The 27,546-nt window shown below is 42.0% G+C and overlaps 1 protein-coding gene across 1 annotated transcript in view; it reads left to right on the top strand.

Annotated features, from left to right (window-relative positions):
- Positions 1-27,546, top strand: part of OTUD7A (OTU deubiquitinase 7A) — a 336,026-nt gene that overhangs the window by 244,546 nt on the left and 63,934 nt on the right. Inside the window, exons 5-6 of the mRNA XM_081546684.1 lie at positions 18,386-18,568; positions 26,300-26,518. Coding sequence (XP_081402810.1) covers positions 18,386-18,568; positions 26,300-26,518 — 402 coding nt within the window. The remainder of the gene's footprint in view (positions 1-18,385; positions 18,569-26,299; positions 26,519-27,546) is intronic.

The raw sequence follows: 27,546 nt of genomic DNA, 5'->3' as shown, positions 1-27,546 counted from the left end.
TTTCCTCAGGGTATATGCCTAGGAGTGGGATTGCTGGGTCATATGGTGGTTTTATTCCTAGTTGTTTAGGAATCTCCATACTATCTTCCATAGTGGCATAGATATTTTTCTACAATAAAAATCTGATCCAACCCCACTCCTATTGAAAATGCTTTAGTGACTGGTCTTTGCCCCTGGGATAAAGTCCAGACTTCATGGCATACTTCACAAGACCCTTCAAGAGACGCTCTCTCTCAACATTTCCCTCTCCCTGAATCCTTCAGCTTCCCTAACAAAGCCTCTCCTGTCTCCTCTCCTCTGGGCTTTACTCACACGTAACTGCCTTCAGTGCTCAAATGTGCCAGATAATGATACTTCCAGGTTTATTCAGGTGCTGTCCTCTCCCTGCTCACCTCCTCCTGACTCTTTGCCAAAATAGCTTCACTCTGCTCTGAGGCCTCAGCCTAAGTGAGACATCCTCTAGAAAGCACCTCTGATCATCCTCCCAGTCTGAGTTAGAGCCTCTCCTAGGTCCCTTGTCAGACCCTGTATTCATGCACAACACTTGGGTCTCACTGTTGTCCTCTGACCTCCTGTCTCTCTTCTCTGTATTAGTTAGCTGGTTGCTGGCAGTAATCTATCCAGACACTTATTCAGGCTTTTTATTGTCCCCTCACTCAGCCATTCTTAGCCCTTGGCCTTCTCACGTTCATGCTTGTTACCTCATGTTTGCAGCCCCAGGTATCACATCTGCGTTGTAGTCAGTAAGAGTGGGGAACAACAGCACAAGGCAGCTCGCCTCTTAAGTCTACATCCCTTTAAATCAGATATAAAAATTCTTTCCAGACACCTCCCAGTAGAGTTTGCCCAGATCTGAGCACTGAGGAATGACATCTAGAGATTTAGTGAAGAAGGAAGAGGTGCTATTTAAAGGAGAGGAACAGAGCAGCGCTGGAGTGAGAGGATGTAATGCCTTAGGAGGAAGAGTGGCAGACACCATGCTGTGCCTTAGATACTGCTTCTCCCACCACCCGCCAAAAAGAAGAGGGAATCGGGAAGGATGGAGAGGTCAGCTACATGAATGGGTGCAGAGCCAGTGACCTTGGATTTATCTGCATCAAGGTCATTGGTCATCTTGAAAACAGCTGCTTTGTAGAGCAGTGCTCACAAAAGCCATCTTGCGGCAAGTCAGAGAGTTAAAGTTCACAAATGTAACATCTCTTGTCCTCCAACCTTTGTTTAAATTGTCTGCACGTACTGTAGTTGGCAACAGAATACAAAATAGTACTAATAAGTTTTTTATTAATACATCCAAAGTATCAGTCATACAAATTTTAATATTATGATTTGTTATATTTGGACAAGCATCTGGTGAGCTATAACCTCTTGGAAGATTAGTTGAGGCAGGCTTTGGACTAATTTCCTTCTACACATTTCTGTAAAAATAAACTAACTAAAACTACCTGTATAATTACCAGTTAGCTTAGAAGACTGGGTATTTCCATTGGTTCTTTCTATTTCTGTCTGCATTTAACAGCTAGGAAATTCAGCATTGTTGCCTGCAAAACATAAATGAGATCTTCAGCTTATGGCAATATGGCAGACAAAACATTATGGGAAAGTTCTCACTCTAAAACACTTAAAATACGGGTAATTTACCTTAAATCCTTTTAAAGTTTTATTTACTGTTTGTTTTAGATAACTAATGTATTCAAACAGTTCAAAACTTAAAAGAAAAAGACACTTGAAGCACTGAACCCCTTTCTGTGCCCTCTACCCAATTCCTCCCTCACCTGTTAGTTTCTTATTTACCCTTCCAACCTTTGTGTAAACAGATGAAAGTAAACATTTACATATATTTTTTTTTTCTGTCCTTACTGAAAATGTGGCATTATGAATATTTCACACCTGGCTTATTTCACTCCTAGGGTATGCTGGAGACCTTCCCGTGGCCCCTTCATCATTCTTTCGTGCACATCAGAACATTATGTCAGGGGGGAGTAGACTGTAGTTTATTTAAATATTCTCTTATACGTGGGCATTTAGCTCATTTCATTATTTTGCTGTTATAAACAGTGCTGCAATGACCATCTTGTACCTACCTCATATTTATTGTTGTTCAATCACTAAGTCGTGTCCAACTCTTTATGACCCCATGGACTGCAGCATGTCAAGCTTCCTTGTCTTTCACCATCTCCTGGAGCTTGCTCAAACTCATGTCCATTGAGTCGGTGATGCCATCCAATCATCTCATCCTCTGTCGCCCCCTTCCTCCTGCCTCCAGTCTTTCCCAGCATCAGGGTCTTTTCCAATGAATCAGCTCTTCATATCAGGTGGCCAAAGTATTGAAGCTTCAGCTTCAGCATCAGTCCTTCCAATAAATATTCAGGACTGATTTCCTTTAGGATGGACTGGTTGGATCTCCTTGCAGTCCAAGGGACTCTCAAGAGTCTTCTCCAACACCACAGTTCAAAAGCATCAATTCTTTGGTGCTCAGCCTTCTTTATGGTCCAGCTCTCACATCCATACATGACCACTGGAAAAACCATAGCTTTGACTATATGGACCTTTGTTGACAAAGTAATGTCTCTGCTTTTTAATACACTGTCTAGGTTTGTCATGTTTATAGGTATTTCTATAAGATAAATTCCCAAAAGTGGGGTGGCTGAGTCACAGGATGAGGATGTTGTAATTTTGGTGAATCCTGGGAAATTGCCTTGCTTGCTTGCTTGTTGCTTGCTTGCTTGCTTGGGAAATATATCATTCCATACTTTCACCAGCCAGCAGCTAAGCAAGACTGTTCACCCACTAACTTGGTAACCAGGTGGTTGCCAACTTTTGTATTTTGACCCTCTGATATGTGTAAAATGGTTTCACAGATTTTTTTCTAATATATTTGTAAATTGCATTTCTTTTGTGAATAAAATCAAGCATCTTTTCATACGTTTCTTATGTTTCATGGACATTTATAATTCTTTTTTTGTGAGCTCTCTGTTCATGTCCTTTGCCTATGTGTCTTTTGAATAGTTAGTCTTTTTTTCCTTATTGGTCCCGGGCAAAAAGCATACACACTGCACACGCACACACATGCACCACCCAGGAGAAAGCAGAGACATGCCACCTGTCCTATCTGCTCTGTGTGCCCAGCTGGGGAGCCGTGGCTGCTTGTGGCTCACGACTAAGGCCTCCACAGGTGTCACCCTAACCAGAGAATGTCACCTCACCCAGGACTCTACCCTCCTGGGGGCACCCCCATCCAGTGCTTTCTTTATGTCTGAGTGTAACAGTTCAACCCCTTACTGATACCCACCAGGGTTCCTAGCCTTCCCCAACCAAAAAAAGTTGACTAGGGACCAGACAAGAAATTCAGGCAAGGTTTTATTGGAATCCCTGCTGCTGCAGGTGGGAGCAAGAATAAACAGGTTCCCTTGCTCACTTGCTTGCTAAGCGAGGGGTAAGCATGTTCCTTATATGAGGTGAGGGTAGGGGTGTATGTGTGTGCAGAGGGCATGTGCAGTACCCTGCTTTTGCTCTCTTTAGAAGTGGCAGCTTGGTTTTTCTGTCTTTTGTATCTGTTTGTCCAGAATTTGCCCTGACTACACCTGCACAGGGTTGTTTTTAGTCCCATACAGTTTCTTTGTATATTATTGCTTGAGGAGAGATGTCCAGGTACATGTATTACAGCACTGCAGCAGAGGGTCCCAGATGCCAGCCTATCCCATTACCACGGGACAGACATCTCTGAAGGGCCACCCCTACTCCCATGCCACCTGCCAATTCAGCCGAGGCCCTATTGTACCTTCATCCCCCACAGCATGCCTCCCCTTATATTTTCTCATGAACAGACCTGCCTCAGAGATGATGCCTTGTATGTGATAGAAGATGCAAACATTTTCCCAGTTGACATTTTCCTTTTGATATTTTGTATAAATAGAAGTCTCCCTGTGATTTCCCCTTACATGGCATGGTTCTGTCTGACTGTTCGTGTACCAGTTATGGAGGCAGTGCGGGGGGAGGCCTGGAAGTGCCCCTCCCCGCTCACTGCTCTTATGTTTCAGAGCCTCCCTGCTTATTCTTAGTTTACCAAATGAACGTGAAACTCTACATGTCCGACTCCAAGAAGAAGAAAAAATGCTTATATTTATGAGGCCAGCTTAAATTTACAAATTAGCTTAAGAAGAAATGGTGATATTGAGTCTTCCAAACTAAGAACATAGTGTATGCAGTTCTACTTCTGTGCCTTTGGGGGATATCATAATTATTCCACATATGTGTTTTACACATCTCTTTTAAGTTCATTTCTCAGTATTTTTCTTTGAGTTGCCATTATAAATGGAATATTATCTTCCATTATGTCTTCTAACTTATTTTTGTTTATATATGAAGGCTATTTTTCAGGTATGTCAATTCCACATCCTTTGTATTGGTGCTGTTCACAGACTATGTCCAGCTCTCTGCCTCCCTCTAGTGGGAACATGGGTGCATTACCCCTCCTGGCCCCTGTGGCTGGATGGGCCCTTTGACTAGTTTTTGCGGTGAGGTTGTGAACCCAAATGAGGTGACACTTGTGAGTCAGAGTGTTTGATCCTTAGTTGGAGATGCTCCAGGACTTTCTGTCCCTCTGACACATTGAAGGGCAGTTTTTAAGAGTAGCTGCAGAGCTGGAGCTGACCCACAGCAGATTTTTGGGCTGAGCGAAAAAACAAACCTTTGTTGTGGTGGTCTCACAGGTTTGGAGGCTGTTGCCATAAAATAGCAGGCATTCTTCTGTGAATAATCCATGTCACTGTGCTTATCTTAGTGTCAGAGTAATTTCTGCTTTAGAGTTTTTACTTTCTATCTAATATGCATATATTCATATTTCTTATGTCTTGTTTTGATATGTGCCTGGGATTTGTTTTAACTGGGTCTAGTAAGACACACACACACAGAAATGACTGTTATGAAGCAAGAAAGTTTTCCTCCCAGTTCCATAGAGGTGGGAGTTATAGTGCACAGGGCCACCCGGGGAAGCATCAGGCTCAGAAAGCAGAGGAAGGGAGGGGAGCTCATGGACACAGGATATGCTCTTGTTGCTGCAAGAAGGAATGGGCAAGGCAGGGGAGTTGGGTTTAGGAGTAACTGATTTGAGTCATTTCGGCTGGCTCCAGCATGGAGAGGCTGCCCCTGAGCTGTCTCTGGCCCTGGACGATTGCCCAGAGCAAGAGGGCCTGACAGAGGAGGTGGTGGGGGGTGTGGGCTCTGGCTTGGCTTGTTTTTCTTATTGAAAGGCATGCTTGCTGGAGAGTCACTCGTCATTACTAAAAACTGAGAGTTCCGGGAAGAGTGATCTCTCACAGGTCAGCAAGACCTCAAAAATACAGAAAATAAACAGTATGATTAATCCATCTCCACTATGAACGGAACTCCTTAACATTATAAAATGGCCTTCCTCATCTTCCTTAATGCCTTTTGGCCTAAATTCTGCTTTATTTGATGTAAGATTATGACTGCCTATATTGTCTTTTGTTGTTGTTATGATTATTGTTATTGTTTTATCTCTGCCTGATAAACCTGATAAACCATGGTTCCTCCCCTTTAGTTATAACCTTTCTGAATCACTTCACTCTGAATATTGCTCCCATATACAGCACAAGTTGGTCCTTGCTTTTTGAAGTAATATGAAAAGTCCTTTTCTTTAACCGGCTGCATTAAACCTATTTAAATTTATTGCTAAAGATATGGTTGGTCTTAATTCTGTCGTATTATATTTTCTATTTATAAAATATTTAAATGACTTTCACTATATTTTACTAGCTTTTTATTTTTAAATGTTTTTTCTGCTGTTTAGAACACTTACATTTTTTATCTAGTGTTTACTTTTTAAAATTCTGCTTTTATGTACTACTATCCTCTTTCCCTTTTTCCTTTGTTTAATGTAATTATTTTTTATTGAAGTATAATTAATTTACAATATTGTGTTAGTTTCAAGTGTACAGCAAAGTGATTCAGTTATACATATATATATGTATTCTTTTTCAGATTCTTTTCCATCATACATTATTAGAAGATATTGAGTATAATTCCCTGTGCTATACAGTAGGTCCTTGTTGTTTACCTATTTTATATATAGTAGTGTGTATATATTAATTCCAAACTTGCAGTTTATCTTTCCCCCTACCCCATTATCTCCTTTGGTAACCATAAGTTTGTTTTCTGTGTCTGTGAGTCTGTTTCTGTTTTGTAAATAAGTTCATTTGTATCTTCTTTTTTAGATTCCACATATAAGTGGTGTAATGTGGTATTTGTCTTCCTCTGACTGACTTAGTCAGAGGATCTCTAGGTCCATCCATGTTGCTGCAAAAGGCATTATTTCATTCTTTTTATGGCTAAGTAATATTCCATTGTGGGGCTTCCCCGGTAGCTCAATGGTAAAGAATCACCTGCCAATGCAGGAGACACAGGTTCAATCCCTGGGTCAAGACGATCCTCTGGAGAAGGTAATGGCACCCCACTCCAGTATTGTTGGCTGGGAAATCTCACGAACAGAGGAGCCTGGCAGTCTACAGTCAATGAAGTCACCAAGAGTCAGATATGACTGAGTAACTAAACAACAAGATATTCATATATATGTATATACATACCACATCTTCTTTACCTGTATCAGTGGACATTTAGGTTGCTTCTCTGTCTTAGTTATTGAAAACAGTGAGGCTTTAAACATTGGGGTGCATGTGTCTTTTCAAATTAGAGTTTTCTTCAGATATGCCCAGAGTGGGATTGCAGGATCATATGGTAAGTCTATTTTTAGTTTTTTTAAGGAACCTCCATACTGTTATCCACAGTGGCTGTACCAATATTTATTCCCACCAACAGTGTAGGAGGGTTCTCTTTTTTCCACACCCTCTCCATCATTTATTGTTTGTAGATTTTTTGATGATAACCATTCTGATCAGTATAAATTGATACCTCATTGTAGTTTTGATTTGATTTGCATTTCTCTAATAATTAGTGGTGTTGAGTATTTTTCCATGTGTTGGTTGGCCATCTATATGTCTTCTTTGGAGAAATATCTATTTGGATCTTCCATCCATTTTTTGATTGGATTGTTTGTTTTGTTGATTTTGAGCTGCATAACCTGGTTGTATATTTTGGATATTAACCCTTTGTCAGTTGTTTCATTTGTAAATATTTTCTCCCATTCTGTCTTGTTTCTGTTTCCTTTGCTGTGCAAAGGCTTTTAAGTTTAATTAGGTCCCCCTTGTTAATTTTTGTTTTTATTTCCATTACTCTAGGGGATGGATCAAAGAAAATATTACTGTGATTTATGTCAAAGAGTGTTTTGCCTATATTTACCTCTAGGAGTTTTATAGAATCTGGTCTTACATTTAGATCTTTAATCCATTTTGAGTTTACTTTGTTGATGCTGTTAGAGAATGTTCTAATTTCATTATTTTGCATGTAGCTGCCCAGTTTTTCGAGCATTGCTTATTGAAGAAACTGTCTTTTCTTCCTTGTATATTCTTGCCTCCTTTGTTGTGGATAAATTGACCATATGAGCGTGGGTGTATTTCTGGGCTTTGGAATTCCTAGCCACAGCAGTCAGAAAAGGAAAAGAAATAAAAGGAATCCAAATTGGAAAAGAAGTAAAACTGTGACTGTTTGCAGATGGTGATGCTATACATAGAAAAAGATGCTACCAGAAAGCTACTAGAGCTCATCAATGAATTCAGTAAAGTTGCTGGGTACAAAATTAATACACAGAAATTTGTTGCATTTCTATACACTAATAACAAAAGATCAAAAAGGGAAATTAAGACCACATGATAAATATAATTAATACTGTTATATGTTATATATGAAAGTTGCTAAGATAATAAATCCTAAGAGTCCTCATTAAAAGGAAAAATATTTTTTCTATTTCTTTAATGTTATATTTATATGACATAATACATTTTTGCTAAATTTACTGTGATAGGCATTTCATGATGTATGTAAATCATTATGCTGAACATCTTCAGCTTATGCAGTACTATATGTCATTTATATCTCAACAGAACTGGAAGAGAAACAAAAAGTAAAAAAAACAGAAAGAAAAAGAATTTAAGAAATTACCGTTGCATCAAAAAGAATAAAATGCCTAGGAATGAACCTACCTAAGGAGACATAAGACTTGTACTATGAAAAATAAAAGTCTTTGATGAAAAAAATAAAAGCTGACACAAACAGATGGAAATAGATACCTTGTTCTTAGAGAGGAATAATCAATATTGTTAAAATGACCATATAACCTAAGGCAGCCTACAGATGCAGTGCAATTCCTATCAAATCAAAATGACATTTTTGGCAGAACTAAAACAAAAAAAATTTTTTTAATTTGTATGGAAACACAGAAGACCCCAAATATCCAAAACAGTCTTAAGAAAAAAGAACATAGTTGGAGGTATCATGCTCCCTCACTTCAGACCATATTACAAAGCTGCAGTCATCAAAATAGCATGGTACTGGCACAAGAACAGCCATATAGATCAATGGAACTGGTTAGTTTTGTAATTTAAAATATCTTTTTGATATTTAGAAGTTATATTTTTATCTGGTGATTATTTTAAAAATTTCTACCTTGACGTATTATCCTTTCCCTTTTTCTTATAGTTGGTGTCAATGATCTGCCTCAATAAAACTAGTTTATATCTTCTTCCTCTTCCCACTCTCTCTTCTACCATCCAATTTAGTTAGTAGTATATCATTCACATGTTTCTAGTGTTTTCCTTAGTACTATCATTTATGTTCGCCCTCCACTCTTGGGCGACGGATCAGCCCCAGGGCAGCCAGTGGTAGCAGTGAGGCCAGGGAACCCTTTGCTCCTGGGTGTCCTCCATCATCGGTTCCAATCTTCCCCAGACCCCCTTCCCAGCCACTCGAGCGGGACCTATGCCTCAACCCCCGGGCTGCACTTTGACCAACATCCAACAGCCAGTGAAGGTTTACACACTAAACGAGGACCAGCAGTGGGCCAACCAGGGCACCGGGTGTGTCATCCAGCTACGTGGAGCAGCTGAAGGGCATGTCCCTGCTAGTCAGGGCCTGACAAAACGTGGTCCACTGGACAAGAATGGCAAACCACTTCAGTATTCTTGTCTTGAGAACCCCATGAACAGTATGAAAAGGAAAAAGATACGACACTGAAAGATGAACTCCCCAGGATGGCAGGTGTCCAATATACTACTGTGAAAAAGCAGGGAAATAGCTCCAGAAAGAATGAAGAGGCTGAGCCAAAGTGGAAACAACACCCAGTTGTGGATGTGTCTGGTGGTGAAAGTAAAGTCTGATACTGTAAAGAACAGTGTTGCATAGGAACTTGGAATGTTAAGTCCATGAATCAAGGTAAATTGGATGTGGTCAAACAGGAGATGGCAAGAATGAACATCGACATTCTAGGATATAGTGAACTAAAATGGATGGAAATGGGTGAATTTAATTCAGATGACTATTATATCTACTACTGTGGGCAAGAATCCCTTAGAAGAAACAGAGTAGCTCTCCAGGTCAACAGAAGAGTCTGAAATGCAGTACTTGGCTACAATCTCAAAAACAACAGAATGATCTCCATTCACTTCCAAGGCAAACCATTCAGCATCACAGTAATCCAAGTCATGCCCCAACCACTAATGCTGAAGAAGCTGAAGTTGAACGATTCCCTGTAGACCTATGAGACCTCCTAGAATGAACACCAAAAAAAGATGTCCTTTTCATTTTAGCAGACTGGAATGCAAAAGTAGGAAGTCAAGAGATACCTGGAGTAACGGGCAAGTTTGGCCTTGGAGTATAAAATGAAGCAAGGCAAAGCCTAACAGAATTTTGCCAAGAGAACACACTGGTCATAGCAAACACCCTCCTCCAACAACACAAGAGATGACTCTACACATGGACAGCACCAGGTGGTCAGTAACAAAATCAGATTGATTATATTCTTTGCATCTAAAGATGGAGAAGCTCTATACCATCAGCAAAAAACAAGACTTGGAGCTGACTGTGGCTCAGATCATAAACTCCTTATTGCAAAATTCAGGCTCAAACTGAAGACAGTAGGGAAAACCACTAGTCCATTCAGGTATGACCTAAATTAAATCCCTATGATTATACACTGGAGGTGATGAATAGATTCAAAGAACTAGATCTGGTAGGCAGAGTGCCTGAAAAACTATGGATGGTGGTTCATACTATTATACAGGAGGTGGTGACTAGAACCATCCCCAAGAAAAAGAAATGCAAGAAGACGAAGTGGTTATCTGAGGAGGCCTTACAAATAGCTGAGAAAAGAAGAGAAGTGAAAGGCAAAGGAGAAAGGGAAACATATACCCAACTGAATGTGGAGTTCCAGAGAACAGCAAGGAGAGATAAGAACATCTTCTTAGATGAACATTGCAAAGAAATAGAGGAAAACAACAGAATAGGAAAGACTAGAGATCTCTTCAAGAAAATTAGAGATACCAAAGTAACATCTCATGCAAAGAAGGATACAATAAAGGGCCTAACATGAGCAGAGGAGATTAAGAAGAAGTGGCAAGAATACACAGAAAAACTGGACAAAAAAGGTCTTAATAAACTGGATAACCACGATGGTATGGTTACTCACCTAGAGCCAGACACCCTAGAATGTGAAGTCGCATGGGCCTTAGGAAGCATCACTACAAACAAAGCTATTGTAGGTGATGGAATTCTAGCTGAGCTATTTAAAATACTAAAAGATGATGCAGTTAAAGTGCTGCACTCAGCTTGTCAGAAATTTGGAAAACTCAGCAGTGGCCACAGCACTGGAAAATGTCAGTTTTCATTCCAATCCCAAAGAAAGGTAATGCCAGAGAATGTTCAAGCTGCCACACAGTTGCACTCATTTCACATGCTGCCAAGGTATTGCTCAAAATCCCTCAAGCTAGGCTTCAACAATACATGAACTGAGAATTTCCAGATGTACAAGCTGGATTAAGAAAAGGCAGAGGAACCGGAGATCAAATTGCCAACATCTGCTGGATCATAGAAAAAGCAAGGGAATTAAAAAAAAAAATCTACTTCTGCTTGTTTGACTGCACTAAAGCCTCTGACTATGTGGATCACAACAAACTGTGGAAAATTCTGAAAGAGATGGGAATACCAGACCACCTTACCTGACTCCCAAGAAACCTGTTTGCAGGTCAAGAAGCAATAGTTAGAGCTGGATGTGGAACAGTGGACTGGGTCAAATTTGAGAAAGTATATCAAGGTTGTACATTGTCACCCTGCTTATTTAACTTATATGCAGAGTACATCATGTAAAATGCAGGGCTGAATGAAGCACAGGCTAGAATCAAGACTGCCAGGAGAAATATCAACTACCTCAGAAATGCATATGATACCACATTAATGGCAGAAAGTGAAGAAAAACTAAACAGCCTCTTGATGAAGGTGAAAGAGAAGAGTGGAAAAGCTGGCTTACAATTCAGCATTCAAAAAACAAAGATCATGGCATCTAGTCCCATCATTTCATGGCAAATAGATGGGGAAACAGTGACAGACTTTATTTTCTTGGGCTCCAAAATCACTGCAGACAGTGACTCCAGCCAGAAAATTAAAAGGTGTTTATCTCTTGGAAGAAAAGCTATAACAAACCTAGACAGCATATTTAAAAGCAGAGACATCACTTTTCTGACAAAGGACTGTCTAGTGAAAGCTATGGTTTTTCCAGTAGTCATGTGTAGATGTGACAGTTGGACCATAAAGAAAGCTGAGCACTGAAGAATTGGTGCTTTTGAACTGTGGTGCTGGAAAAGACTCTTGAGAGTCCCAGGGACAGCAAGGAAATTAAGCCAATGAATCCTAAAAGAAATAGACTCTGAATATTCATTGGAAGGATTGGTGCTGAAGCTGAAGCTCCAATACTTTGGCCACCTGATGCTAAGAGTGGACTCATTGGAAAAGACCCTGATGCTGGGAAAGATTGAGGGCAAGACGAGAAGGGGGCAACAGAGGATGAGACAGTTGGATGGCATCACCGACTCGATGGACATGAATTTGAGCAAACTTCAAGAGATATCGAAGGACAGAGAAACCTGGCGGCTGCAGTTCGTGGGGTCCCAAAGAGTTGGACACAACTTAGCAACTGAACAACAACAAATTATATGTGTTCAGATGTGTATATTTGATCTGCCAACTTTGAATACTATCTTGTACTACCATGTAGTACAGCTGAAGCAACTGTGGTGGACTCTGCTTTCTACCATTTTTGTTTTGGCAGAATATTCTCCTCTGTCATTTGTATCTGTACCTTTGCTTTTACTTGGCTGTACATTTAAATACATTTACTGCTCCCTCAATTTCCCTTTGCCAAACCTCCATTCATTCTTAACTGGCTGGAACTCATCTTCTCATAATTTTCTCAATAACAATCCATGTGACTATTATTTCCTGAACTCATACCTGTTTTAAATGGTTTCTCTGTAGCCTTTATCCATGAAAGAATAGCCTAGATGGGTATCAACACTTTTAGCTCACACTTCTTTATTTCTTTCAGTATCTTCAGGCATTGAATTTGGCTGCCAAGAACTATGTTACCAGCCTGATTGTTTTTCCTTTTTGCTGAAATATTCAAATAATCTCTTTATCTTTAAATCATAATAATGTTATAAGGCTATATCATGAACACTGTCCTTATATTTCTTTATTATACTAGGGCAATCTTCTTGCGGCCTTTCAGTGTGTAGAATCAAGTATTTATGTTAGAAATTCTCTGTTTTGAAAGGCTAAATCTGTGATTGCTTGTCTTAGATTTCTCTCTGGAAACTGACATCTCCTCTGCTCCTGATTTTCCTCCCCTTTTCCCTGACTGGATACCCAAGATCACTAGATGATGGCTATCCCATTTTTGTTTCTTCTTAATTAATGATATTGTGGAGCTTGTACATTTTTAATTGTTTAATATTTACATTTGTGTGAATTAAGTTTCCACAGTGATTAAGAATATGCCTGCCAATGCAGGAGACACAGGAGACACAGGTTTGATCTCTGGGTCGGGAAGATCCCCTGGAGGAAGAAATGGCAACCCACTCCAGTGTTCTTGCCTGGAGAATCCCATGGACAGAGGGGCTTGGTGGGCTACACTCCATGGGGTCACAAAGAGTTGGACATGGCTGAGCACGCACACACACACACACACAATTTTTCTGAAATGATGAGATAAAGCATAATATATGGGCATGATAGTATGTGTTTTTTTTAATTTCTTTTTTTGAGAATCAGCAAAAAAGGGAATCACAAGCACCCAGATGTGGACCACAGTGCCTGTTCAATGCAATGTGATTTCACATGACAAATGCTTTCCTTATCTTAAAGTTTCATGAAGTTTTATTACCATCGCATTTTAGCATACCATTTTGTTGAGTTTGCCTGATGATAAGGGAATAATAAATTACTTCCATATGATAAGAAAAGTGCTTTCCATTTTAATCATAGCTTTCTTATTTTGAGCTCCAATGATGGCATATATGTGGCATTTCTTTCACCTGTAGTCTCTGTCTACCATTTCCTCTGTAACCTTTTGTTTCTTTATTTCCATCTCATTTTGTTCACTTTACAAATTTTCATTTTTATATTTTTTACAGTGGTATCTGTACCTGTTTTCTCTCTGCTTCCTTATAGTGGAACTTCATCTCTGAAATTATTTTAACTCTTTTTTTCCTTCTTTTTCCCCCTGAGTTTAGTCAGTTCCTGTTTCGCAGCTTCCCATGGGCTCATACATCTCTGCTTCATTGTTTTCCTTAATGGATGTGATACTTTAGTGCTAAATTAAAGCATACATACCCCTTCAAGAGACAAAACAAAATACACTGTCGAACTTGAGATCAAATCCCACTTGATGTTCCTGTTAAGACGAAAATAAAATGAATTAGAAGTTTAAAACACAAGCACATCACCAGTAGACTATGCTGGAAGGTAAAACCTGTACCTGCTGGTGACAAACACAAACCGAGGCAGCAACCAGAAGGAAACATTTATCAGGCAACTGCCTCCACCTCTCGAGGCTTCAAGTTGAGATATTGAAGACAGTGATACTGTCCTACCAGAAATACTGTCCTTGGAGCAATACTGCTGGAACATCATTGGAAACCCAGGTCGGCTACAGGAGAAAAACGAGTATTACTAGCTGCGCAAATTGCTCTTGCAAATCAAATCAGGATTCTGCACGTAAAGAATCAGAGGGGAATATTGATTAGATAATTGACTAGTGTCTGCCATTGTTGAACATTTGGCCTGGAAACTTAGGATACAGACTGTAACTAGACCTATGGTTATTCCCATAGAGGTGGACTTAATCTTCAAAATGGGATATAAATTAAGAGGAAAAAAAAGAACAAGAAGAAAAATGGCGGGGAGGTGGGGGCGGGAATCCGTGTGCTTTAAGGGCAGGGAAAGGCAAAGGAGCCAGCAGTGGGGACATAGAGTATTCAGAGTCATAGGACGAAGGGGCTGTTAATATGTCATGTTGGACAGAGGCCTTCTGGTGTCTGCCTAGTGGCCTGGTGGCCTGCTAGTGTTTAGGGGATGGCCTGAGTGACACATGAATGAGAATTTCATGTAGTACAGGTGAGTCTATGGGGAACAGAGTAAAGACGGAGCAGGTGAAAACACTGGCAAGGTGGGGGTGGAGGGATCCGGAGGGAGGGAAAGTCCTGTTACTGAGTCATGATGGCACAGGAGAGGGCACAGGAGAGGGAGATTTCAAGGGTGGTCAGTGGCCAGGAGCCCTGACACCCCAAACAAGGTCAGGTTCAAGGGAACTGTAGCCCCCAGAAGCTTAGGCTTTGATCAAGACAGGCCTGGATTTGAATCTCAGTTCTGTCACTTGCAAGCTGGATTTCAACCATAAGTGACAGAGGTTAGACTATTCATAATAAATGAAAACTTGTCATGAATAGTCTTAACTATTAATAGTCTTAACTAAGAGCTAGCCATGTGCTCAGAACTCTACAAATGTAGTCTCCTCGCCTCACCTACCCCTCCTTGGAACTTTCATTCGGTGAATTTTATTATCCCAATCGCACAGAAACATAACCTGAGGTTTCCCATGGTGGTATGCTGTATTCACTGTACGGAAGTAGCTAGGGCGTGGGGCCAGACCCAAGCCTGGGCTCTTCACTGCTCAGCTGAACCCTCCTCTAATAAGTGAGCTGGCTTCAGGGCTCATAGCCTGTGGCTGCCCCAGTCGCCCAGCTGTGCGTTCCGTCCAGCCTCAGCCCACTCCATCACTGTGGCGGCGCCGCCATGGTGGGCCTCTGTGCCCTTTCACCTCATCTTCCCTCCATGTGACATCCGCTGGGACTCTCCCGGACTGAAGAGTGGATAAGATGAAAAGGGATCTTGAAACGCATGCTCTCTGAGCACCAAACCCTGCTCCAAGGCCACCAGGAGCCTGTTCTTCTCCACTGTATTTTCTGTGTTTAGATACAGTCTGTATGACCCGCCCGTGTCAAGCTCATCCCTGGGCATCCATCCCTGTCCACATGTTTGTAAGTTACCACTTGCGTTCCTGGTTGTCCTGAGCTGCTGTCTTTGGAACTGTGCAGAGCTGGAAGCAGATCTCAGACCCCCTAAACTTCTGAGGACTCTGTCTGCTGTCCGTCGTGCTTGATTTCCCCCTCAGTGGCCTCTTGGACCCTTTCCACCTGCGTAGACACTGGAGTCCTGGATCCCCGAGGAGTTCTGAATTCTTAAAATCTTAAAGTCAAGCCCTTGGGGCTCATTTGGGAGCCGCAATTTGTGAACAGTGCTGCTCCCTCCATCTTCGCTCTCACCTCATACTTGACATCTCCATTTACTAAGAAGTGTGGCCCAGGTTAGAACCAGGATGCTCACCGGTTAAGGATATGGGCAGGTGTTTAGCAAACTAAGCAGGAGTCCAGGGCAGTGATGGAAGAATACAATGGAGGCAAGAGCAAGTGGGAAGAGTCAGCGAGTAACAGGTCTCTGGGTGGGAGATCAGAGTGGACCAGCCTTTGCTGATGGCTGGACACGTGCTCCCAGCATCACCCCAGCTGATCCTCTAACAGAGGCATGCAGAAGGAACATTCCCTCACCCTGGAGCGCTGATCCACAGAGGCTATGCATGATCACTGGGGTGCTGCCTTCATACTCCAGCCTGATCGCCTATGATGGGAACGTAGCTTGAGGGCTCTGGAAGGATCTCCTGTCGGGAATGGGTAGTAAGAGCAGGACACACTCTTTCCCGCGGGTGGGAGAAGCACAGTTGGCTGACTCCTGGGAGCAGGAGCTGCGGTGGGGCACAGCTCGGCTAGGACCAGGTCTTATGTACAGGACAGATGCAGTTCGGTGGAAAGATGAGATTGCAGGGTTCACATGCAAACACTGTGGTACAGCAACCTTCTAAGCCTCACTTTCTGTTTGTGAGGAGCCGGGACAGTGCCTGCTCCCCGTGGCGCTGTGGGATGATAAAATCCACGGCTACACTCAGTGTTCCGCGTGGGCTGTTTTTCTCACAGCCAGTGTTCTTGGGGCTGGTGTCATTGCTAATACATGCGCCCATATTAACATGTCTGCATTCCATGATAAGATTGCATTCTCAGTGCCTCTCCTCCACCTCCCCTCTCCCTGCCCTTTCTCCCCGACATAGTTTCAGCCCTCCCTGGGACATTTGCCACCCTTGGCCCTGCTTTAGAACACGGCGCCCATCCAGGTCATCGCCCCTGCTAAGGAATAATGTCCCTAAAGACAGAGCCTGTCTTGCCCTCGGTAGACCACACTCTGGAGCATGCATGCCCATTTGATAGACACAAGCACTTAGACTTGAAAGTGCATTTGCAATCACGCAGGCAATGTGTGTACACTGTGATTGTTAGTCGTGTGTAAGAGTGAAAGAGAGTGCTTTTATTTCTGCTTCAACTAGTTTCCATGACACAACTACTAAACAGTATTGAGGCTGCCTTCCACAAAGGACTCCATCTGTCACCACTTACAAAAACACCCCCAGACCTTGCTGAGGTTTAGTTGAATAACCTGGATGATTTTGTTTGCTTTTCCTCCCCACTGAGATATGCAAAGATGCTTCTGTTGTGTCTTTGTTACCTGACTGTGAAGGAAAAAAATACGATTAAATTGTAAATGATTGTGTGATAGAATTTAAACATTTTCTGATTGATAGTATCAAGTCTGTGGCAGAAAAAATATTAGAAAGACCAGAGGAAGATGTTCAGATATTATTTTAGACTTTCAAAGCCTCGTTCTGTTGTCTGTACCACATAATTAGTTAATATAGTAAATACCTGCACTTTGAAGTTAGTTGGGAGAGGGTAAGATTTTATTTGCTTTTCAAAATTAGAGCTAAGCTTTTAATTCTTTGCCTTTAAAAAGTACATGGTTAAAAAAAAAAAAAAAAGTACATGGTTGCCTAATGGAATCAGATGCGTCGTGTGCTATCTCCTTCCTTCCACTGGAAGTCCACCAAGTCTCAGAGTCAGGGATCAGAGCTCCCATCCCACTCTGAGTCCAGACCCCATCAGCTTCCCCTCGTGCTGTGAACCCCCAGCACCCATCCCCACCAAGTGTGCCAACGGCGGGCGCAGCTGTCTTGCCTGGTGTCTCGCCCAGTTCATCACCTGAGCTCTGAGGTGGCCTCCCACCAAAGCTCCCACTCAACGAGCACCCCCCACCCCGACCCTCTGCCCTCTCCAAACAAAGCTTCAAGGAAGCGCTATAATACTGAGCGAGAGCCCAAAGAAAACGTGGAAATTCTTTTTGTTTACTTATTCTTCCTCTGTGCTTTGCTCCCCTCGGAAAATAAGCTCTGCAACTAGGTTTTCAGAGGCATGGAAGGTTCTGCAGAGTCTGTGAATCTAAGGCCAGGATAGTAGGTACATCGTGTACTTCAGAGGGACCTCAGGCATGGGTGTGAAATTCTGCTTTTAGAGAGTACACATCAGGCCATTTTACTCCTTTGAAAAATGAGAACTAAAACTACAAGGGCCTACTGTATAGCACAGGCAACTCGATTCAATATCTAGTAATAACCTATAATGGAAAAGAGTCTGAAAAAGAATAGGCCTATATGTGTGTAGGTATAACAGTCTGTTTGCTGTACACCTGAAACATTGTAGGCCAACTATACTTCAGGTTTAAAAAAAGAGTTTCTTTTCAGGGTAATGAAAACGTTCTGGGATTGTATAGTGTGGATAGTTGCACAACTCTGTGACTATACTAAAAACCATTGAGTGAAAAACCAAAAAAGGAAAAGAATTAAAAAAAAAAAACAAAACAAGAACTACTGGTGGGGAGTTTGAGTGAACAGGTGCTAACAGAGACCCTTCTTTGCATGGTTCTTGCCTAACATGTGACCATTATTCATGCATCAGTATTGTAATCTCTTGTCATTTCTCATCTCCAGGCAAAAACTGGGACCTCACGGCCGCTCTGAGTGACTATGAGCAGCTCCGACAGGTGCACACAGCCAACCTGCCACCTGTGTTCAACGAGGGCAGGTGCCCCAAACAGCCTGAGCGAGAGCCACCCCCGCCCGGGCACACGGCCGAGCGGCCCTGCCTGCCCAGGCAAGACGACATCGCCCAAGGTACCGGCTTCGGGGCCCGCCAGGCGCCAGCTTCCTGGTCCAGCATGGTTTACAAGGGGGCTGGGGCAGGGGTGCACAGAAGGGTGAGGTCATCGCCTTTCCCAGCTGCAGGCAGATGGGACTCTTCAGGCACCATGCCCCACCCTGTCATTTACAGCTTCCATTCCTGCCTCAGGGATGAGGGAGAGTGAGTCCACTTCTCTGGGACCCCACATTCCTCCTGGAGTCCTGGTTTTCCCAGACTTGACATCTCTCACCCTTGCAACTATTTCCCAAGCAGCATAGCCTCCAAACCTGTTTGACACTGATATTCATCATCCATGTGTTTCATGGGAAGAATTTTTTTTCCGAATTGGGAAAATTTCATTGTAACAAAGATATATAAAGGAAACCTGAGAGTTTTCTTCTCCACATCTCCCAAACCTCCCAGAGACTAACCAGTGGCCCCATCCTATTCTGTCTCCTTCTGCTCCTTCTTACTTTGCTTGTTCACAATACGAACACAGCCGAGTCAGATGCAAGTACTGCACTTGGCAGAGTGCTGGTTTCTTTGAGCAATTAATCACGATCATATTCTCTTCATATTTTACACCATAGTATATGACTATTTTTAAACCACATCTGTTCATGATGATTCTGTTTCTTCTTAGATTTTGTTGTTAGTGGTGGTTTTTTGACATGACAGGCACTGCTATAATAAACTTTATACCATAATTTATACATACTAGTGCTTTTATTTCTATCGGTTGGCATTTCCAAGGTGGATTTGCTGTACCAACACATGTGTTTTTTTGTTTAATAATTTCAGGACTTGGTTCCCAAACACATTTCTGTTCACCATGTATGAAACTGGGTGTTTCCCTTCATTCTTGCCAGGACTGGGTGTTCTCATGATGGTTTTACTACTTTGTTTTTCTACTTTGAAGGGTAAAAAATAGTTTCATCTTGTCATTTGCTTGTAAGCCAGTTGGATTTCCTCTTCTGTGATATACTTATTCATGTACTTTGCCCATTTTTCTATTGTTTTGTTTGCATTTTTCTTATCAATTTGTAGCATTCTTTATAACGAAGATTAAACTACAAATATATTTTGCATATATATGTATATACCTATATATATACATCCCACAGTATTATTTGCCTTATCACTATTCACAGAAAATTCTGCCTTACAAAATGTTTATATTACTATACATTCATGACTAATGGGTGACCTCTCCCTTTCTTTAGAAATTCTCCTGAAATTCAAAATTACTAACATGTTTTCTTGTATTTGTTTTTTAAATTTTGTTCTTAGGTCTTTTAAGCAATTTGAAATTTTTATAAATAATAGCTAAGAATCTAGCTTTGCTTCTCTGGATTGAGAATGAGATAGTCTAGCATATTTATTAAATAAAGTATCCCTTTCCCACTGAACTTTGCTGTACATTAACTTAGCAAAAATGTATTTGGCTCTGTTTCTGGACTCTGTGTGACCACCCAACCTGCTATACTAGACTCTTATAGTTTCATATAGTATTACTCTGCAAAGGCTAGTTCCTTTATTGCTGTTCTTTTTCAAAACTTTTTCACTATTTTTGGACACTTATTCTACCATATTAATCTTAAAATTAGAATTCTGATTGGAAGTGGATTGGATTTTTATTTTATTTCAGGGATAATTAGCATATTGTAATACTGTTTTTCCACTCAAGAATATTGCATATACCGCTCCATTTACTCACATTCTGTTAAGAGTTTAGGCACAGAGAAAAGCAATTTATTTTTTATCCAGTCATGTCATAAATTCTCTTATTAATACTAGTTGTTCTCAGAGAGTCTCTTGGATTTTCTACATACACAATCATAAGATCTGAAATAATTTAATATTCCTCTCAATATTTACACAATGGATTCTAATTCTCCTATTGCCTTAGGTCAACTTTCCCATACTGTGAGTCATTGTTGTCTGTTTCTGTTAGTTCAACCTGATTATTCAGGCTCTATTGGAAACTCTATCTTGGATTATTGTCCTGTGCTTACATACTTTGTTGTCCAGAAAAGCCAAACTTGAGTTAGAAAGTTTAATGCTCATTATCTGTTTCTTCTCCTAGCTTTTCTTCTCTTTCCACTACATTTTGGGCTGTATTTGTAGGTGCGTATGTATTCATAATTGTGAGGTCATCTGGCTCTAATGTGCTTTTTAACAATATATAGAGTGTCTCTGTGTCCCATATAATTGTTTTTATCTTTAAATCTGTTTTAGTTGATATTAAACCTCTTCCCTGCCTTTCTCTTGGTTCATATTTGCCTGGAATAACATTTTTTCAACCTTTCTTTATCCTTGTATATCAAATATAATTCTTATAAGTAATTAATCATTAAGTATCACTCTATTATTCAATCCAAGAGTCTGTCTTTTAAGCAGTGAATTTAATCTACTTATTTTATTTTTATTATTGTCCTATCTGTGCTTCTTTATGTTGCGTGTTTTATTTGCCATGCTTTTTTTGTATGTGTTTTTCTCCTTTTCTATCTTTTCTGGCTAAGTAAATTTTTCAACTAGTTTGAAAGTTATATATTCTCCTTATGTTATAGTTACCTCTGTTCTATTAAAACCTATATTTAGGTTTTCTTTCTATTAATTTTTAAAACTTATCAACAGCTGTATTTTACCCTGCTTTTATCTTCTCCCTTCCTACCTCCATGTGCCCTCAATCATATTTAGGTTCTTTTTATTGCTTGTTTAGACAACAATCAACTTCTTTATTTACTCACATTTATCTTTTGCTAAAAGAATACTTTTCCAAAGACTTTTCTAAAAAAAATTTTGCCTGATCAGTCTCCTAAGGCCATCAGTACCTAGAGATGTTTACATGATGTACTTAAATTTTTGTTCGGTGGAATAACGATCTGGGTCCAAATTATTTTCCTTTAAAACCATCCCACTCCTCCATTGTCTTCTTGCATCTCATTTTCATGTCTTCTAAGAGATTCCCTTAACTTGCTCTTCTAACATCCTAATTTGTTCTTCATGTGAACTGCTTTCTCATTATTTTTATTATTTCACATTGTAATATTCTATCCCTTTGAACATATCTACTAGATTTATTTTAAAACCTTGTCCTCCTGATGCATTCCAGCCCAAGTACTTTGTGAACTTTCTGTAACCATATTCTCACTGCTGAGACATTTCCTAAGGTTTGCCTGTGAGCACACAGTACCTTGCAGTTAGCAGCCCTCTTAGCTCGTGGTATCAGGGGAAAAGGACGAAGGCATGGACTCTCTTTTGTGTTCCTCTGAATGACAGCAGGGAGGGAAGTGCACTCAAAGTGGCTAGCCCTGAATGCTTTAATGTGAGCTCAAACTGTTCTCCACTGGCTCTCTTCGCCACAGTTGGCTTTACTGCTTAGGGAACTCTCAGCTCCTCTGTTCTAGAAATTACTCATTTGCAGGAGCTTCCACTTTCTGTTATGACTGTCAGCTCACAGGGAGTGTAGGAGAAAAGAAAGAAGGCTTGGGGCCAGCCCACCTGTTCCTGTTGTGGTTGGTGCCCAGTTCCACGAGATTTGCCCTGATGCTCCTCCAGTGGCTCTGACCATGGGAGTGGCTGGCCCGCATTGTGGTGGTGATGGTTCAGGCAGTTACCCCCACAGGGCGAGCTGGGGGAAGGAAAATCACAGCCAGAATACCTGCCCTCAGTCCTCACCCATGGAACCCAGCCCATTCCCACCCATCTACTCCTGTGGGCCTCCTGGGTGGGTTAGGAAGAGAGTGTTGAGGTGTGGTCACTGACTTGGCCCTCTTGTTGTCCCGTTCTTAAATTCTCCTTCATTCTGCCCTTAGATCTGACCTCTTCTAATCACTTAGCTTGGTCTTTCTGTGACTCTGTGCTCCTTCAGCACCACACTGGACAGCCTCCCAGAATCTCTCATGCAGTGGAAATCCAGAGAGCTGACAACTTGGCAGTTCCTGCTCTTTCTGAGCAGCAGACAATCTAACCCATTATCTTATCCTCCCAGGGAAGGGGCTAGAAGGATCCTTCTCTCTGTTTTCAGACAGATTAGCAGAATCAGGGCTTTATACGGATACTCGCCAGTATCTTATTTTTATCAGGAAAAAAAACCAGAAGTCTATCATAACATAATTTCGTTAACTGAGCCTTGCGAACAAACGTATGTATTTTTATTTATTTATTTAATTTTGGATGTGCTGGGTCTTCGTTGCTGAGTGGACTTTCTCTAGTTGTGGCGAGCAGGCTTCTCATTGTGGTAGCTTCTCTTATTGCAGAGCACAGGCTCTAGGGCATGTGGGCTTCAGTAGTTGTGGGCTCACTGGTTATGGCACACAAGCTTAGTTGGCCTGAAGCATGTGGAATCTTCTCAAACCAGGGATCAAACCAGCATCTCCTGCATTGCAAGGTGGCTTCTTAACCACTGGACCACCAAGGATGCCCTATATTTTTAACAAGTAGAAATTGTAGTTTCTGAATTAGATCTATATATATATATATCCTTTAATTGAATTCTTCCTGAAATCACAGTCTCCTAAAATGGAAGATAAAGCCCTCCATATTCAAAATCAACAACAATAACTCATGAACCACATCTGGCCACTGCCTGTTTTTTCAGTAAAGTTTTATTGGAACCCATTGTTTATTCACTGTCTATGGCTACTTTCATGCTGCAAAGACAGAGTTGAGTAGTTGTGACTAAGAATTGTATGGCCCACAAAGCCTAAAATATTTATATCTGTCCCTTTTAGAAAAGTTGGCTTCCCTGGTGGCTCAGACGGTAGAGTCCGCCTGTAGTGCAGGAGACCTGAGTTCGATGCCTGGGTCTGGAAGATTTTTGTCTACCTGCTTTAAAATGTACCCAGGACTTGTTTTAATCAGATATGATGAGACACACAGACAGGGACATGGCTATCCTACAAGAAGAGGTTCTTATTCTCACAGTTCCCTGGAAACAGGAGGCATGACACACCCTGCGGGGTCACACAGTGAAGCACCAGGGTTGGTCAGAAGGCAGAAGGGACAGAGGAAAACAAGGGCAGCAGCCTGTACTGCGTTTCTGTGGGAAAGACCAGGCGGGGTAAACAGACTTAGGGTTGGCGGGTATGAGTAATTTCAGCAGCTCTCGGCAGGCATAGGGGCCATCTCTTGTTGTGTGGCACCTGGCCCAGGGGTAATTAGGGCAGCGACATGGCCTGCTGGTGTGAGCCAGATAGAGGAAGTGATCCAGAGTATGGGCTCTGAATTGGTTTGTCCTGGGTGAGTCCTTTGGTATCTCTAAGAATTGGAAAATTCTCTCCGCATTCAGAGAGGCCCCAGATGCCAGAGCCTCCAGAATACAGAAAATAAGAAAACAGAGTTAATACACATCCCCTGGCCTAAATCATAGATAGCTTTTTGTTAGTGTGGGTTTTTAAGTTTCATTCTTTAATTTATTTTTATTGAAATATAGCTGATTTATAATGGTTAATTTCTGCTATGCAGCAAAGTGACTCAGTTACACGTGTGTATACATGCTTTTTACATTCTTTTCCTTTGTGGCTCATCACAGGATACTGAATATAGTTCCTTCTGCTATACTAAATCATAAGTGCTTGAGCTGGCTTTGTCAAGGGTCAGGAAATTCTGTATATTCCCTCAGTATTTTTTTTAAATCTCTCTGTATTTCTCTGGGGCATAACTTTGAACATGGTAATTCTTGTTTTATTTATTTTATTTATACTCCAAAAGAAGAATTGCTGAATTCATGTTTAAAGAATCTGTTTGTGAGTGTATGTGCATGTGAGTGTGTGTGTGTGTCTGTGTGATTATGCATGTGCATTCATGGAGGTGGTGGTTGGAAGGAGTTAGAATTCGGAGTGTATGTTTCTTGTTATATGATCTTTAACATAACTCACTTTTAGTTCAAAAGGATTTTTCCCTTCCGATTCCAAATATTAATATTTGGAGTGGCTTAATAGCATCAGTTTATACTATGAGTCACAGCGTTTCCAAGGTCCTCTTCAGTTGGCGATAGGTGCTGACTGATAAGCCAAAAAGACGTATGGATGATCTTGCCCAGCACCTTGCCTCTGCTGAGAGCAATGTGGGTTTGTGTTAGCTTGGGTGGTTCAAGCAAACCATTGGAACTTGAAGGATGGAGCAGTTCCTATTTTCCCAGATTCCAGAAAGGTAGCTGGTGGCAAGAAATGTGACCTCAGCAAGGTCTGTGAGGGGCAGAGGGGCATGGGAGACCTGCACCAGGCACAGGACAACCAACTGGCCCGTGTGCCCGTGGCTCCTCTTCCTCGTGGCCTGTGTGGTCTGATCTCTCTTCTTGTCCTTCTTCAAAATACGACATACTTTAATCATCTTGAATTCATCTCAGGATGAAATCGAAGGTGAATCAGAACTATCCGTTTTGAAATACTCTGTCTCTGAGACTTACCATGCAAATATATGAAGCCTCTGAGAATTAAATTTGAGCTTAAAATTAACTTATACTGGGTCAAAGGCCTCTTGTTTTTCATCTGCTTTAGCAGAATTACTTTAATAGCAGTGCTGTCAACTACTCTTGCATGTGGGGGAATAGAACTTCCCTTCTTGATGGAGGCATGGGCGTGGGCTTCCTGCCAGCACAGCAAGGGCAGAAGCACGGCTCAGAGAGGCATCAGCAGAGCACAGAACCTGACTGATGAGCAGGCTAATGTGAGTGGGAATCTATTTAACTTAAGTGGTCACGTGTACTAATGAGTCTCCCACAGGTATTAGAAAATATTCATTGAAATGCCAGTCTGAATTTTGTTTTCTGGGCAAAATTGAAAGAGAACTAGTCCCTTGCTAAAAGAATTCTTCATCGTTACAAATATTGATTGTAAAACTGAAAACTTATTCCTAATATCACACATTTAAGAATTCTTTAGCTATTAAGCACAGGGCTTTAAAAAATAAGTGTGTTTTTTAAAATATTACTTCTTGGTGGTGGCATTTAAATCAGATGATCGACTTCCTAATAAAGTAGCTGTTGTATTTTAGAGAAATTCTACAGTGCATTTCTCATCCCTTGTTGGAAAGCCTAGGCAAAATAAAAATTTTTAAGATTGCCATGACAACCAAAAATCCAGACAGAATAGAGGCATGTGATGGCTTAATATTTGTGTCCTGGGAATCTTCCTTCAGGGTGTGTTTATAAGAGTAACTTTAGTAGAGGTGACCTATCTTAAAATCCAAGCCACTGTGGAGGAAGCCCAATGGATTGCTTCTCACTTTAAAAATGTAAAAGCATAAAAGCAAGGGAAGTCCCCTGTGTAGAATTTCATGCCTGGAGAGCTCTGCTGAACTGAGTTCCATGTAACTTAAGACCCAGGAAGCAAGGGTGCCGATCTTTATAGATGCTGAGGAATGTTGGTGGACTTGCCCTTTGCCTCCTTCTAAGAGGTTTCATGACTAAGTGCCATGTGCCAGGTGAGGGTGATGTTAACCCAGCATGAAGGAGGCCTGCTAAGAACTCTGGGAGGGTGGCAAGGCTGGGGGGGGGCGGTACTGGGTGTGCAGGTGTCCATGGGTGTGCCTCTGCCTGTGTGGTGAGTGTGTACATGTGTGTCTGTGTCCTTGTGTGCTGCATGAGTGTGCTGTGTATGTTTACATGTGCATATGCATCCTGTGTGCTCGTGTGCACACATGTGGGGTGTGTCATGTGGGCTAGTGTGCACGCCCACAGAGCCCCCCTCACTCAGCCTCCCTCACTTCCCCCCACGCAGAGAAGCGGCTCTCGCGGGGGATCTCCCACGCCAGCTCAGCCATCGTGTCCTTGGCGCGGTCCCACGTGGCGAGTGAGTGCAGCAGCGAGCAGTTCCCACTGGAGATGCCCATCTACACGTTCCAGCTTCCGGACCTGAGTGTGTACAGCGAGGACTTCCGGAGCTTTGTGGAACGAGACTTGATTGAACAGGCAACCATGGTGGCCCTGGAGCAGGCGGGTGAGTCTCCCTCCATTCAGGGCCCCCTTGTCGGGAGGACGGGGTGAGGGCAAGAGGGATGTGCCGCCCAGCTCCATGCTCTGTCAACTTGGGTGCCTGCAGGCCCTGCCCGGCCCTTGCCTGGCGCCAGTGGTGTAGGGTGAGGAGCATGTGGTGCTCAGATATCCTGAGAGTTCTCTTTGTTCCTAATCCAGCCTGGCCAGGTCAAGTCCCCTCAAAGAGAACCCCAAGCTGCTTTGCCTTAACTTCTCTCCTTTCCTATCCAACCACGATGGCCCAATTGGGTCCTGAACAAAAGACCCTATGCTTGGAGAGAAATAGGAGACCCTGGCACTTCCTGTGGACACAGGCAAGTTCATGACGTCTTTCAGCCTCAGTTTTCCCCTCTGCAAAGACCTGAAAAGAATGGATGCCAGCCTGGTGAAATTGAGCATTAGACAGCACGGTGCCCTGTGAAACTGTTCCTGCCCTTGCCCCACCCACACCTGCACCCCCAGCTCCAGGTTAAGGAAGCATACAACCTGACTTTGGTTTCCTGCTCTCCTTAATGTTTCTCTGACATCCCGATGAGGACAAGATTCAGGGAGTAAACCAAATTTGTCTTCTTTGGAGTTCCTAAGAATAAACTAACTAGTTCCAAACAAATTCTGAAACAGACGTTGGTTCTTTCTGAGACAGGCAGCCTCTGTCTCACTCATGATCATTTGCACTATAAATCTTTGCATAGTCACATGTTCGGGGCTTCTCAGACATGCGTGTAGAGGATCCTGTGCCCTTCTTCTCAGGCCCCTGTGCATCCTCCGTGGGGCCACTAAATCCCCAAAGATGAAGAGGGGCTGGTGGTGAGTGGGGCCTTACTTGTGCTGGGCAGGCTGGCAGCCAGGTCTCAGCCCAGGACTTGGAAGCCTCACCCTCAGGGTATTTGGCTTAATAACAGGATCCACATTCCCGATAACTGTGTTGGATCTGATGTTGTGACTGTTTTTTCCACTGCTGCACAGCTGCCAAAAGCAGCTCAGAGACCAACT

The sequence above is a fragment of the Giraffa tippelskirchi genome, chromosome 12 (assembly GCF_054371585.1).
Source record: "Giraffa tippelskirchi isolate mGirTip1 chromosome 12, T2T-mGirTip1v1.2.pri, whole genome shotgun sequence".
Classification (NCBI taxonomy): domain Eukaryota; kingdom Metazoa; phylum Chordata; class Mammalia; order Artiodactyla; family Giraffidae; genus Giraffa; species Giraffa tippelskirchi.
Note: the sequence above shows the minus strand (reverse complement) of the source record. Positions and strands in the feature narration are given on the sequence as shown.